At 34.0% G+C, this 16,333-nt stretch overlaps 1 protein-coding gene across 1 annotated transcript in view; it reads left to right on the top strand.

Annotated features, from left to right (window-relative positions):
* Positions 1–373: 373 nt before the first annotated feature.
* The window catches only part of LOC104866926 (cysteine-rich venom protein pseudechetoxin-like), a 76,164-nt gene continuing 60,204 nt past the window's right edge, over positions 374–16,333 (top strand). The window contains exons 1-5 of the mRNA XM_019208488.1: positions 374–577; positions 1,414–1,522; positions 2,798–2,834; positions 12,475–12,533; positions 16,029–16,148. Of these exons, the coding sequence (XP_019064033.1) occupies positions 12,480–12,533; positions 16,029–16,148 (174 nt within the window). The 5' untranslated portion in view covers positions 374–577; positions 1,414–1,522; positions 2,798–2,834; positions 12,475–12,479. The remainder of the gene's footprint in view (positions 578–1,413; positions 1,523–2,797; positions 2,835–12,474; positions 12,534–16,028; positions 16,149–16,333) is intronic.

The following is a 16,333-nucleotide window of genomic DNA, read 5'->3' on the forward strand; positions in this document are numbered from 1 at the left end:
ATTGTTCCTGTTACTCTTCCGGAATTTTCTGGCCACAAAACCGTTGGCAACAGAAAAAGAAAGTCAACATAAACAGGAAATAGGAGCAAACCTACCAACTCCAGCTCTGCGCATCGCTGGCGCCCCACTGGGGTTGCTCTGCAAACCTGTACATCTATGGACTTTTCCAGTTCACTTTAAATTCTAACGTGCAAGAATTCAGACATTCTTGTTTAAAACAGGGCTCTTCCTTTTTCATTGACCCACTGGATATTCCGACTCTGTATTATCTCCCTTCCTCCAGGCCTGCTAGGGAAGCGAATAGACATTTACTTTCCTCACCACGTGGAGGCAGTGAGAAAAGCAGAACTTCGCTTTGCACAGAGAAAACGTTTAGGATTTTTTCAGTGCTGTCCTGGAACTTCAAGGGCAGCCCAGGAGGTGAATCCAACCTGTTGAGCGTTAATGCTGAAGGCACAAAGCCCGTGACGTCGCCCCCGCGTGGTACCAGGAGGCGTTAACAGTCATCCAGAAAGGGGGCGAGCTGGCCGCCTCACAGGCCGCCTCACAGCCTCAAGATCTGTGCTGTGGAAACAGGGTAAATATTCGAACAGGCTGGGAGAGTAGAAATGACCAGGATCTGATAGCTAGGAAGAAGTCAGGAGAGAGAAAGACCCGTGGGATGAGGGTCTACAAAAGATTTAGTGCGGATGATAGTTTAGTTTTGTAGTTTAGTACCCATCTGCCAAAGATTCAAGATGTGTTTCTCTGCGTTGAGCCTGTGGAATGCTTTATTTAGTTCAGCAGATGAGTCATTCTGTTCACATGAGTGTCACTGACTCACAACAGAAGGGCTAAGCAATTTCTAAAACTGGTCTTTCCGGGATCAAATTCAGAATTTGAATTTCTTATGTTGTGAATGCACAGCTAGAGCTGGGGATTTAGCTCAGTGGTTCGCTGCCTGCCTGTGAATGCACAGCTGTAGAAACAATGTAACATTAAAATTGGGGTCGTCTGGACTTTCTGTCTTTTTTTGGTTTCTGTGATGTAAAAAGCATGAAGAGATTTAACATGTGTCTCCCACATCTCTGTGGTCAGTGCTCGGTGAGTAGAAGAATTTACAGAGATTACATTTTAAAGAAATGTACAGATTGAAGTCCAAGACAGAGTCAAGAATCTTGAAAATATACAGGGATTTTCCAAGGAAGTTAGAGAACCACTAGTTATTGGACATTAAGACTTCCACTTTTTGTTAGTGTTTGAAGGAAATATCAGAATATTGAGACAATCTCATTTTAGAAGATTATAGTCTTAGTGATCAAATAAATACAGTAAAATATTAAAGAACAATACTAAATATCAAGTCAGGTTTTAAATTTGTGACAGAGATTATATATATTATTTATAAGGACATTCTTCAAATCTCCATTTCAGATTATCTCTGTTCTAGGATTATGAAATCATCCACCATGTCCCTCCTGTAAGAACAGTGCCATCCTTGTTTTAAAACACCTGCAAGAAAGGACATTTTGCTTTTCCACTAGTGAGTAACAAGGGAAAAAGTGGTAGCTGACTTTTCAAATATGTTTGAATATGGATTTAAGGGAATAAAATATAAGTTTAAGGTATATAAAACTATTTTTAATATACTTTCACCAACAGTGCCATTGTTTCACTCATTCAACAAATATTACAGGTTGGATGCCCAAGGGTATGGGAGAGGAGAATGGGACCCAGTATGTTGTCTTGTGCCTAGCAGACTATGTATGGACTCATGGGTAGCATAGTGCAAACGTATTGAGTGCTTGGGCCATTCAAAATCTTCCAGTTCGTGTGTGTGCCTTTCAATTAGTTGATGAGAATACAGCAAGTAGATATTAGATCATTTCTTTTGAGGTAGCCAGAAGATCTTGATAGAAACAGGACTCAACACTTGAATTTCCAATTATATTATTCTCCTTTTCCTTCAGTGCTACTTCAAAGGAAAAGGAAATCTCTTAATGTTTCTGAAATAAGCAGTTCAATCAAGCAGTGCATTTTTATGAAAAATCTTATGAGCTCAGCAAAATTCCAGATATTGCAAAGGATGATAATAAAAATATTGTTAACTTCCATGTATTAAATATTATGTGTATTGTATTATATAAATGTTACATTAGCTGGCTTACATTTATTATCCCTTTCAATTTTCAAGGCAAAACTATTGCGATAGCTCAAATTTTACAGAAGAGAAAACTAAAGGTCAGGGAGAATTTCCCAAACCCGATGGTTTCCAAAGACTGTACTCTTACTCAATAATCTATATAGTGCTTGGTAAGTAGGAAGTAAAACTCATAGAAAGCTGAGCCATGAGCATTCAGCTTTAGTGAGCACCCTGGTTATCTTCTTAATGATTAACCAATCTTGGGGGGGTCAGTATAGAATCATTAAACCAAAAGGCAGTCTCCAGATCTGAACGTACATGAGAAGAGGAGAGGGCCGACCAGAAAGGGAGTCCAATGTAAATGATGGGACAGTTTTACTTTGCATAGGGAATTAGTAGACTAAAAGAGGTTACAAACTGAAAATAAACTTTCCCAAAAAACCTGAGATGAATAATGAATGCCACCACCAAAATTATCTGTGAAGGAAACTGTGTTTTTTCACATTTTCTTTTTGATGAAAAAAGGGCCACAAAGTCTGAGACTATTAGTATGAAAAACATTATGTCAGAACAGTGTTTTGCTTGTGCAACTAGGATTTGAGAAAACAGAATTAAGTGTAATATTGCATATACTTTGCACTAATCTTCGTCTCTCCATCTTCCGTGTTCCTACAGATAAAGCAAATATTTCATTCTGGTGCGAGAACCAACAGTAAGTGAGTCCTATTCTAAGGCTAGCATTTTATTATGTCAATCATTTTTATGTTGCCAAGAGTAAATTGATATACTTAATAACTGTATCCATGGTTTTCAAAATTTTGATAAATTAAGAATGATCTCAGCTTTTCAAAGTTTGGAAAGTAAATACGGCACTATTACAGACATTTAAATGAATTGTTTACACAATGCTTTGTAAAAATAATTAATTTTGTTCTAGATCATGGATTGAGCAAAGAGGCTGGACTTTCAACTCAATTTTATTTGTATTCTTCTAAACAAGAAAATTGGACAGTATACACTAATATAAGGAAATAAAAAATACAATTCTTATTCATTGCGTCAGAGAATTAACCACTAATACGATGTTTGTACACTTTTGTCTGATCACAACCTTGGAATCTTAATTTAAGAAAAATGATTGCACAGAGCAAAATTTCCAAAATAGTTACATGTAAAATTAGATTTTTAAAAAAGAAGAAATCAGTTCTGCTCTCACCTGCCTTTTCCTCTTTGATGTCTAAATGTCTTCCTTTTAGATGGAATAATCCAGTAGAATATATAAATATAGGCTTCCATGAGATAAACAGGAATAATAAATATTTTAGATAAAATAATCATTTTAAGCCAGTACATACATTTTTGTCTGTACATGGTCGAAATAATGGAAAAGTTGGCCCATTTATTGATGAGGAAATCTAAACTAAAAATCTCTAAGGAGTGAGAAAGTCACTGAAGGACACAAAGCAGGTCTGAGTAGTTAGATGATGAACTAGCATGAGCTCACAGTTCCTCCCCAAAGAAGTCAGTCACAGGAATCAGCTTTTACCATTCAAGAAATGAATCCATGATTCTAAAGACAAATTCCCCAGGTCAAAATTTCACCACAAAATTTTGCTAACCACTTAAAAACAAATCGGTACCAGTTTTACACAATCTCTTCCAGAAAATGGAAGAGAGAAACAAAATTCTCAATCCATTCCTTGATATTACTATTATCTTATTACTAAAACTAAGGTCCTCTCAGGAGAAAAATATATGGATCAAAATATGTTCTATGCATGCACAAATATGCTAAGTGTAACCCCCATTCTGTATAACCAAGATGTACTAGTTACATAATCAGTACACTATACACCTTTATTTCTGATAATGTTGTATACATGTTATTTTGTCTCTTGTCATATAATATTGCAGAGAAAAACACTAGGCCAATTTGATTTTTTTTCCTTTATAGTAAATCTGCTTATTTGCAGTTCATATTCTTATAGTGCTTGTGAATTAATTTTAAAATGAAAAACTATAAATCATCTCTTTCTCCTGAGCAAGGAGACTATTAATCATTTAGTGTATTTCTTTTGAAGATTTTTCCTTTGCATGTATTTCTGAGTGTATTTCTATATAAAATTTATATTACATAATTGAGATGATATTATGCCATATAATTCTCAATCTTTCAGTTAGCATCTAATCACTGTCATTTCCTGTGTAACACAAAAATTTTAAAAGTTTTATTAATATATGATTCAAGTGCATAATGATCATATTCTTCATGGGGAATTGGTGCATGTGTATAACAGATTTTAATTCTTTTTGTGTCCTTTTACCCTACCCTCTCTCTCCCTTCTCATTATCATTAAAGCATGATTTTATTTTATTGACCACATAATATTGTGTGGATGTATTATGCAATCATCTATAATTTGAACAATTTTATATTTTGATATTTAGGTACTTTTAAAATTTTATGTTTACATACTTTCTAATTTCTTGCTGTTAAGAATGATACTGTCATATACCAGTTTACAAAACTCTTTATAATGATTTTTGTCCATGTAGGTGAATTGTTATATTTTACCTATTTGTAATTTGATAAGCACATTATTACAATGGGGAGCATTAATGAGCATTGTTCAATATAAAGGTATTATACAATTTTAAAAGTCATATATTAGATTGATATTCAGAGGACCTTAGGTCAGATCCCACATTTTCCATTATTAATGATCATTTTAACTATGGTAGTTTAGAAAAACTCCTCATCATTTTTCTGTTCTAAAAATAATGTCATCTAAAAAAATACAGATCAGGAACTGTCATGAATACAGGAAGTAAAAGTAAAATAATTTAATAAATTAATTATGTAATATAGTGAAAGGAAATTACACCCTGACCAAGTTGTAGGACAAGTGACTTGCATAAACCACAAGTTACGGGGCATTAAAAATTACCTTTTTAATGATCTGATCTTTTAGAAGATCTGATCTAATTCCTGTTAGAAGTAATTGGAAAATAACCTTTGTAAAATGTTTTGAATATTTAGAAAACCTTTGTTTTATTCTATGGGTTTTAAAAAATTGTATCTAAGTCTAGTGGTTGATAAAGTTCTAAATACAAAAACTATTTGAAAATCTTTCAAATGTCATTGCTAATTGACAGTTAAAATATTTAAAACACATTTCTTCAAATTGAAGTTGTTTTGGTAGTGTGTTTTCCTTATATCATTAAACTTATTTCATTGTGTTAGGTTTAGAAAAATCTGAGATGCTGTTTGTCCAGTTTTTCAAAATATTGATGAAGATGATAATGATGTAGTTCATTTTTAAAAAATCAGTGAAAATGCCCAAATCTAAAATTACATGTGTTTCAAAGGAAAAAGCCCACTCCTAGCATAAGAGTCTATCATTATGCACAACCCGAAGTATACACATTTCACTTTATGGACCTTGCTAAATCTGTTTCATAATAAACATTTCCATTGGCCATTACAATACCATTACTAATTCAAGCACTGCAGGAGAGTTGTTCTTTTATTTGATCACATCTTGACTATTTGTGTCTTCTACATTCACATATTCTTAATTTATTTCTGACATTTGATTTTTTTATCAATCAGGCTATTCTTTTTCATATTTCCTTGCTTTATTGGATTTTCTTCATCATCTCTGGTCAAATTAATCTCAGTCTAGTGTTTGATGTAATATTCTCTTGGATTATAAAGAGAATCCTTTAGTTTTCTTGACTAAATGTTTACTGCTATTGTGTTCAAAGGCAACTATTTTATTTCTGTTTATTTCATTCAGCTATGTAGTTAGTTTCAGTAACATTTTCAGTGATTGAGTCTATTATTCACAAAATCACTTGATTCATTGAGTCATTAATAAGCAATTATCTGTGGCATTGCTATAATTTATCAATTTAGAACTATACTATATCTAACAAACATAAGAATTATTAAAGATCTACTAATAACACTGAAAGATTTATAAGTATGGAAAATAATGAATACATAAGTAATTTAAATCCAATATGATAAGTGCAACATTAGATGTACAAGTGATTTCAGGGACAATCCAAGAATGAGAGTAGTTTGATATGTATAATATAATTTAAAATGCTCCAGTGTGCTATTTGTGTTAGTTTAAACCACACTTTAGAGAGTTGTTTTCATTGATCAGAAATTCATAATCAAGGGGATAACAGCCAGTGTTTACTCAGAGCAAACTATTGCATACAGGAAACTACTATAAATAATTCAACTACAAGTACTTCCATCAAGACAGAAAAAATTGTAAACAATGAAATTAAAGCAGGGATTTTTTTCCTTGAAAAGAATGACATATTGATCTCAATGTTTAAATTAAAGGTAGTCAAGATATTCTAAAAAATATATTGAGGCAGTTTTCACCTGAGAGTTAACATTAGCAGAGGAGAGTATGTTTTCAGAATACTCTATCATCAAAATATAATAGTTTTATTCCTTGTTTCTAACAGGAACTCCCTGTGGATCCCATTTTTAATTTTCTGCTATCACTTTGTTTCTGTGGTAGAATTTCAAGTATAATAATAAGCTAGCAGTGATAATAATTTAGGACATTTTGAGCTCAATTTACAGCATCTCACTAGATATGCCATGCCGCTGACAATATCTCTTTTCAGTGTCCTTCCCGTAAACCCTTCTAATATTAAGAGCAGTACTGTATAATACAAGAACGTTGTTCTGTGTTTTCCAGAATTGTTAATATACCAGTTATTTAATTCCTTCAGGACTATAGTTTTGTTTAGTTTTATTAAATACATGAAATTTTTAAAAATGATTAGAAAGATTTTTTTTGTCCAAGACTGATTTCTTATATATCTCCTGGAGATATAACTGATGTTATACAAAGCTCCATGGCAATAAGTAAAGTCAGTCAATCAGTTCCTTCAAATGTGAATGCCAGTTCCTCAAAATATCAGTGGAAGAGCGCTTGTATTTCCCTAGTGATAAACACTGGTAGGCCCAGTACTGTTACTATGTCATATGATGTTAATCATAAGATTCAATCACACATCTCTCTGTTCACATCAAGGGGCCCCGAAGTCTGCCCCAGTTCAGAAGGCAGAAAGCGGATGAGACTGGACCAGACTTCATTTCACTTCTGAATCCTAGTCATTGAGACACGAGAAAAGAAACTAGTGTTCTCAGACAGTGCACTTGAAAAGATCCTAGGCCCAAAGATAGATGTCCATGAGAGTGTAATATCTGCATCTATGGTATCTCTTTGGACTGTAATAAATCCCATGGTAGTGTATTGGAATTGGAAGATTGGTATGAACCCATGGTTCTTTGTTTTTGTTGTTTTTGTTGTTGTTGGTTGGTTGGTTTCTGGTGCTGAGAATCAAACTCGGTACCTTGCGCTTTTAAGGCAGGTGACAGCACCACTGAGCTAAATCCCCAGCCAGAACGCATGGTTTTTATATGTGCTGCCAAAGCGAACAACAGAATGCATGGATTTTAACACAGAGATACATATAACTGCGAGGAAAGTAGTGAACAAAAGTGAAGGGATTCTTACCTCAATAGCGTAAAATTTTTGAAACTGGGAGACTGGAATATAGAGATTGCAAGTCAGTGAGATGCAAGTCTTGGGATGGTTAAAAAATTACTTATAAAATTATATAAAATGTGACATCAAAAAATTGCTGTCTTAATCACTTCTAAATGGTACATGGTGTGGCTTTAAGTTAGAGAAGATTCAAAAAAATATCCTTTCATGTTGACTACATGAAGTATTCATTATTAGTACTGAAAACATTGGTGGACCTGGAACTACAAAGTACTCTCAGAGAGCTGTCAGGCATCAGAGTCCTTAGCCTCCTAGATCTGTGAAATATTCTGGAATAGAAGGATAAGGGAAAGGACAGATGCTATTCAGGAGTTAATGAGATTCATTAGTATAGCATTTGAGAAAAATCTCCAAATTCTAGAAATATTTAGTTAAATTCTCCCTAAATAGCAAGTAAACAGGAAATCCTTACATAGTGGGTATATGTGTGTCAGAGAAAGACAAATGCACAAAAAGATACAGTTATCTTAACATCTACTGTGTTGAGAAATGTGATTACGTAAGGTCTGCCTCAGCTTCCCAAGTGCTGGGATTACAGGCATGCATCACTGTGTCTGGCAGCACACTGAATCTTTAAAGAGAATAATTAAACATGTGTCTGGAATTATTTGTGGAAATTCCCTATTAAAAATATGGAGTATGCAGAAAAATCTATTAACAATTTTAGTAAATTTTCAGTTAAACACGGTTATAATTATTTTCACACTAAAAATTAGACATAGCAATGCATGTGAAGTATACTAATTTGAGATTCTTTGATTTTTGGTTTGCAATCAGAAGTGTTAGGGAAATTTTGCTTCCACTAGGAAACTTTGCTTCAAATGATGAATAGGAGCACAGCCATCTTCCCCATATCACAGAAAGACCTGTTCACACATGCGGTGAAGTCACTGTGTGTGCATTTTAGCACATACCATATTGTGCAGTATTATTCAATCCAGCATGGCTCCAAAGAAAGTACAGAGCAAGCATAATGGTAAAAATGAAGTGCAGAGCAGTAACGAAGCTGACAAGATGCCATTCAAAAAGCTCATGTGAGAGCCAGGGATTTAACTCAGTGGTTCTGCCACCTGCCTCACAAGAACAAGGTCCCAAGTTTGGTCCCTGGTACCCTGGTACAAAAAAAAAAAAAATCTCGTGTGGCAAAAGCAGTAACTGTGTTAACCAGGCAGAGGACACAAGTGCTAGAAGAGCTGATAAACCTTTTGTTAGTGTGGTTTCATGACTAACAGCTGGCAGGTGATAGTGTTAGTGAAGCTATGATCTGTGAAAAGGCCAGGAAGTTCCACAGTGATTTACTGCAAGAAAACCCCTCCACAAGTGCAACAAGTGAAGAATTTAAAGCCAGTACAGGGTAGTTTGGTAAATTCCACAAGAGAAGTGGCACCCACAGTGTGATAAGACATAGTGAGGCTTCCAGTTATGACAAGGTTGGTATAGAAACCTATGGGAAAGGATTTACAGAATTAGTGAACGCAAAAGGATACATCACTCAAGTGTTCAACTACTATGAAACGGGGGCCCTTCTGAAAGAAGATGCCAAAAAGAGCATTCAGGAGGAAAAGGCCCTGTCAGAACACTAGCCCATAAAGGACAGATTGACCCTTTTGCTGTGCGCGACTAAAAGATAAAGAGAGGAAACCTCTGAAGAAGATCTTCCTGAAGTCTTTATGGAGGATGATTCTCCCTCCAAATAAAAACCTCCTCCCACCCGTCTTCCCATTTTTGATATCAGAAGTCACCTCAAGCAAGGTTGGTGCTCTCTGTCTTCTTATTGTTCTGAAATATACCTTGTTTCATATTTTTGTGGTTATAAATTGCATATGGTTCAGAACATTATTTACATTGAACCTTGTGGCAAAATTTGATTTGCTTCATGACCAAGTTGGTTCACAGTCAGAATGATGGAATGAATTAAGTTCTTGAATGGAGATTGCACTGTATGCAGTTCCTCAGCATAGAACCAAAGAAATGAAAGCCAACAAAGTTACCAGGATACGCATGTCTATTGAAGGTAAGTTATGAAAACATTCTGGTTGTCCACCAATAGATGAATGCATACATATAATGTGATACATACATACATATAATATTATATACATTATTCATATACATAATGGATATACATATATACATATTATATGTGATATATATAATATTATATACATTATTATATACATCATATCATTTACAGAAAAATGGATGGAAATGGAGACCACCAAGCTGAGTAAAATATGCCAGAGCCAGAAAGTCAAATAGTGTATGATTATAAGAGGAATCTAAAATAAAAAATTAAATTAAAAAAAATGACACGAAAGTAGAAAATAAACTATTAAAGAAGAGAAAGGACATCAGGGGGAGGGGAAATAAAAGGGAAAGGGAAAATAGTTTTGGGAAATGAACAAAGTGTATGTGTGTGTGTGTGTGTGTGTGTGTGTGTGCACGTGCGCACGTGCATGTATGAAATGTCAAAATAAAAACCACTGTCTTGTAAAATTACTATATACTAATTTTTAAAATAAATAAGATTAAAATAATATTCCATGTTCATTAAATTTCATACTAGGGATTATTAATTTTATTAATAGGTCATAAAGTGATATGTGTATTATATAAGTTCTATACAACATAAAGGCAATTTACAAAAAGCTAATTAGTATGTGATGCTATTAAATTTACAGGAACAAATTACACAAAAGTCCACCTAATTAAATAGTTGCGCTCTCTATTGTAAGTTAAGCCTTCCCTGACTCATTACTATTAACATGATTAAACCTAATTGTAAAAGAACCATCTTCATTAACCAAGTTCCTGTTTAGAATTAAATAATGGCTACTTGACCCAGAAGTAGGTGTATAATCTGTTGGGGGGGTTTCACCACAGCACATTACTACTGCTTTGCATAATTCAAGGTAACCCAACAGGAAATGTAAGTGATATATATGTATATATATATCTTCTGAAGATCAAAATATGTTCATCTCATTTTGGACACAGGGACATCTTATCCTTCCCATCTCATCTCAGGTAAATTATTTGCTACATTATTTTAAATAAATGCCATTTTAAAAGGGAAAATTTTCTGGCTATTAATTTTATTCCCAAATTTACTACTAGAAGATAAGATAAGATACTACTGGTAGATAAGATTTCAGATATCTTTCTCAATATTGTGTAGGTCTAATATACCAAAAAATAGATCATACATGGAACATTTTCCTCACATTTGGCATAATACTTTTAATGGAATAATCAAAAAATGAGTGCATTCAAGGCAAAGCTGCTAGGTTACTGAGGAAATCTGAAACATCATATGTGAATTAACTGAAGAGGTTAAGTCATTTAACTTTTCAGACAAAGTCTTAGTGAGACTATGATGGCTAGCTTCAACTATTAGTGGTTGGTCATGAAGAAAAATTAGAATGAAACTTAGTATGAAAAAGGTATTTCAAGAAGGAACTTTTAAAATAGAGAATTAAATGATTTTTTTTTCTTATTTCACATAGTCTACTACACCTGTTGGTCCGCATTTACATTTTCACTTCTTAAAGGGGACAAGGGGAAAGAAAGAAAAAAGTGAGAAAAGAAGGAATAAAATGGAAACAGGGCTTTTGTAAATAAGGAAGGGGAAGAGGGGTTAAAGAGAGGGGAAGGGAATGAGAAAAAGAAGACTCAAGTTTCATCATATAAAGCTACAAATTCCCTACCATGAATGTGATCATTATGTAAATCTAAATTATACTAATAAAATGAAAAATTAAAAAATAAGAGAATTATTATAGTTTTTCACATCAGAGAAACTATTCGGTACTTACACATGTGTGACTTACTTATTTCACTTAGGAGTATATCCTCAATATGTATCTAGTACATAATATCCTAATGAGATAATTGACAATGTGAAACAGGAAGAAAAGGGCTAAAGCTGTAGGGAAAATAGGAAGGGTAGAGGAAAGGTAATAAGGGAAAAGAAAAAAAATATGAGAAAATGAAAAGATGGAAATAAAGTGTTTGTAGATGGGGAGGGGAGGAGGGGGTGAAGGGAGGGCAGGGACAAGGGAAAAAAATGAGAACTAAGACCTGTCATGTCTTTACATGACAAGATCCCAATAATGAATGTTACTGTACTGTATACCTAAGATGTACCAATAAACTCAATCTAAAAAATTAACAATAAAAGAATTATATATAAAACTAACACTTCACAATGATTCTATAATAGTAAAAGTTATGTGAATCTAAAGTAGAAGTGTAATGGAATCATAAATGCATCACTCTCTTCAAAGGTATCTCTTCAGATGTATGCATAGTTAGAGGTTATTACTGATGTATATGCTTGGTTTTCTCAGTGGTATAACACTATCATAAGAGAGCTATTTTGAAAGGTTTTATATGAGCTTCCTTACAATTGGAGATGCTTATCAGTAATAAGGATTAGCACAGATCAAAGTTTTACTTTTATCTATTGTTTAGAACTCAAATTCTTAATCTTCTAAAAATTTAATGCTACATTTCCGTATTTCATCTTAGAAATTAGTAATCAGGATAAAGTTTACCTTTGTAAAGGATGAAACTGATATTTGTTAATACAAACTGTCCATCTGACTAAAGATATCTGTTCTTACAGAATTTCCAACTCTACAAAAGCTATATAACATTCATTTAGAATGTAATGTGTAATATAGCTACTTCATAATGTAAGCTATATGTATTCAAAAATCTTATAAATGCATCATTTCTTCTCAGAGACAATGATATTGACAAGTGTATGCTTCATGTTGCTGCTACAGCATGCTGCTGGCATGGTATGGATTTTACTTATAAAATAGATTTTGGCCCTATTATTGGGGCTGATTCAATTTTACTTATACTGGGTATTACATAGATCAGAAAATACAACTTTTACCTCATGTTGTTCTCATCAGTGTGTATCTTTAATGACAAAGTAATCAGGCAAATCAGGCTTTTCAAGTGGAAATAAATCTGGATAGATTTATGAATAGTATGGGACAAGCGACAAGACAATAGACCAGCAATATAAACACCCCATATGAAATACAGCATGAATCATAAGTATGAAATCAAAGCCAGGCGTGGTGGTGCATGCCTGTAATCCCAGCACTCTGGAGACTGAGGCAGGAGGATCGCTGTGAGTTCGAGACCAGCCTGCACTACATAGTGAGTTCCAGGTCAATCTCAACTACATAGTGAGACCCTGTCTCAAAAAAACAAAACATAAGTATGAAATCAACACTCCACTTACTTTGTACAATTTCATTTTATCATAGGCAGGCTCTTCAGTTAAAAGATAAAATATATATCTAATCATCTAATTTCTAAGCCTGCAGAACTGTATATATCTAGTATTCCAAAATTCTCAGCAGCAACAGATAAGAAATGGGCCTATCATTTGGACCAAAATCTTTCAAAGTTTAACTCAATGTATTTCAATATAGTTCAATTTCAACTACTTTGTAGTGTGTAGTGCACCAAGTATTGTGATAATTCCCAGGGCTAGAGAAATTTAAAGATTAATTTAGTAACTTTCTGCACAGCACTTCAGATTAGTAGGGGATTTACAAGCCATTTTAGAAGAATGGCAAATATCATGTGAAGACAAATGGTTCTACATGATATGACCACTGAACATTTAGTGTTTTAAAAAATTCTAAGCCCTTTTTATTCATAATCTCATCTAGTCTTTATGATGATACAATTACTAGGATTTAGATCAGCATAGAGAAAAATATTTGAGGAAAAGTTACACGAGCTTTGAAGTATAGCAATAAGACAGTAAGCATGAAAGTTTGAAGGTAATCAATATTTGGCAAAATCAGTATTTGAATTAGAGGTTGATACTATCAGATTTGCACTTTATGGGGAAAGACTAGCAGCAAAGAGATTAGTTGGGAGCTTGTTCAGTAGTCTAAGTGAAGGAATATAATTGTGACCAGTACTCAGTTATAGGAATGAAGATCTAATTTGAAAGTAGAAGCTGCTGGATTTGAGATTGGTTAAACATAGGTATCAGGACAAAGTGCCAATATATGGTTTCTATCACGGTGTAGCTTGTGATGCCATTTACTAGAACATGGAGGATCTGAAGACACAGTCCTTGGGAAGGGCCAAGGAATTAGTGCTATGGGTTTCAGGTGAGGTGTGAATAGGATCTGTGCTGGAGCGGCTTTGGAGAGAGAGCATGTAAGTCTCACAAAACCATAAAAGTAGAAAATATACAAAGTGAAGTGAAACAAGGGCTTAGAAAGAATACTACAAAAGAATACTAAGATTTAAGTGTGAGCCAGAGGAAAGGAAGCTGGGGAGAAAAGAGATAAAACAACGTCAGAAATGGCAGAAGAGGCACACAAAAGCTAAGGGATGAGAATGATTCAAGAGGAGTGTGTGCAACATTCTCCAGTGTTACTGAGACAAGTAAGATAAGAATGAACATGATCCATTCTACTTCTCTGTGCTGTGACTGTGATTGTCTTGGCAAATTTTGATTCTGTGGAGTGCTGAGGACAGAAGGCACAGAGCAGTACATTGAGAAGCAAGTGGAAAGTGAGCAATTAGGGTAAGATCCAAATTTTAAGATAAATGAAACATAGTGTACTTCTTGCTAAAAGAGGAAATACAATCAAATAATGCAAGATCTAGGTGATACGTTTCTCCATCCTCTTAAGCTTGTTGGAGGAGCTGCCCTGGCAATTGATTTTAATAATAAATAGAACAAGATGGAAGTAAAGTTATGTACTGGAAAAAGAAGTCGACTTTATACCGAAAACCAGAGTAATTATTATACTTTGATTTTTGTATTATTTAAAGAAATAGAGTGTATGACTTCTGAAAAATTGGAACATTTTACTAACTAAAAATGTGCCTGAAGAGATCAAAAGATAAAGCAACTCTCATACTTTTCAAAAGAAGGTTATCCTAGAAGTCAGTATCTGCAGAACTTTTTAGTGTATTTGTCAACACCATGTAAAAGTTAAGGCTCTCTCTAGCTGAATGATGAACCTATATCAAGACTAAGCAGCACCAGGAAGTCTTTCCACTCCTAGGCTTCAGCAATTAAAGGGGGATACAAAGTAGAGTTGGGAGCCAAGAAAGTAGGTCAATAATGGAGGCGGCTACTCCCAGAAATGGAGGCGGATGTAGGGAGTCATTTAACAAGAAGAGCGCACCTCTTTCTTTCCCACCTTCTGTTCTTTCGGTTTCTCACAAACCTGGAAAAGAATCACACAGTGGAAGCTGGAAGGATCGGCTCCAGGGCACAGTGCAGGACAGAAGAGGGTGGCTAATAAATAGGCTGAGTGAGACAGCAAATAGGAATCAGCACAGCATGACACAGGGCCGTTCCCGAGGGTTCATTCAGCTAGAGAGCTCCTTAACTTTTACATAGATGACTTTTCCATTTTCCAAAACTGTTCCATTGCCTAATTATACTTGTATTAAGATAGGAAAGTGCAACTTTTGCTATTTGTTTAAGCATACATATATATGTACACAGGAACTTCATAAGATGTAGAATTGTTGGCAAGCACACCCCAGAACACTCATTTAAAAACATCTGAATAATATCTGATATAATATGTGTATGCATTATTATACTGATAAAATACTGTTACTCTCTACATTTTTGAGTCATCATTTCTTGCTCTGTATCATATGGGTAACCTTTTGTTATTACAGAATTCTAGGAATTATTTCTTGTTCTATTAGAATTTTCTGGTACTAATTGAGTCACTGATGAGGATTTCAAAGTCTTGCACTGTTATAAGACAGAATTCTGTTTATGCAATCATAGATCAAGTTAATCTATTACCAAAGCAAAAAAAAAAGTAATGTTATTAAAGACAGGTCCAAGTTCCTTAAAAAATTCTATGTGCTGGACCAGTGAATGGTTCTCAAAGAATGGTTCCTGAAAACTTAAGAGAAATGCAAATTATTTCCCTCATCCAAGCTTCCTGAATCACAAACTTTGGGGATGGAGCCCAGTAATCTGTATATTAGCAAGTCTTATGGATATCTAATTTGTTAAACTTTGAGAACAAAAATGAAATATTGGGCCGGGGATTTAGCTTAGTGGTTTGGTGGCCTACCTTGCAAGTTCAAGGACCCGAGTTCAATCCCTGGTACCAAAAAAAAAAAAAAAAAAAAAAAAAAAGAAAAGAAAAAGAAAAAGAAAAAAAAAGAAATATCTTTATATATTTTCATAATGAAATAAATAAATTATAGATCTGTTACTTTAATTTCCAATGCTATGGGTTTTTTTTTTAACTTTTTACCTCTTTTTAAAGATAAACACCTCATATATCTTTTTATTGAGCCATCATCCATCAATTCAAGTGGAGATTCTTAATAAGCACAATGATCTTAGGAGGATGGTAAAGCCCAGTGCTAGAAACATGCTTAAAATGGTAAGTCATGCCTTGTCAGTGAATCATCATCCATCACCGTTTAGCCTCTTGCCAATGGCCATTAAACTAGAAATTATATTTCTAAAATAATCTGTTTATTTCACTAGAAAATTGGCATCTCAGTGTATAGGCTGGTAGTTAACTATATTTGATCTCTCTCTCTAATATATATATATATATATATA

This window comes from Fukomys damarensis, unplaced genomic scaffold (assembly GCF_012274545.1).
Source record: "Fukomys damarensis isolate Sample0158 unplaced genomic scaffold, DMR_v1.0_HiC HiC_scaffold_14, whole genome shotgun sequence".
Classification (NCBI taxonomy): Eukaryota; Metazoa; Chordata; class Mammalia; order Rodentia; family Bathyergidae; genus Fukomys; species Fukomys damarensis.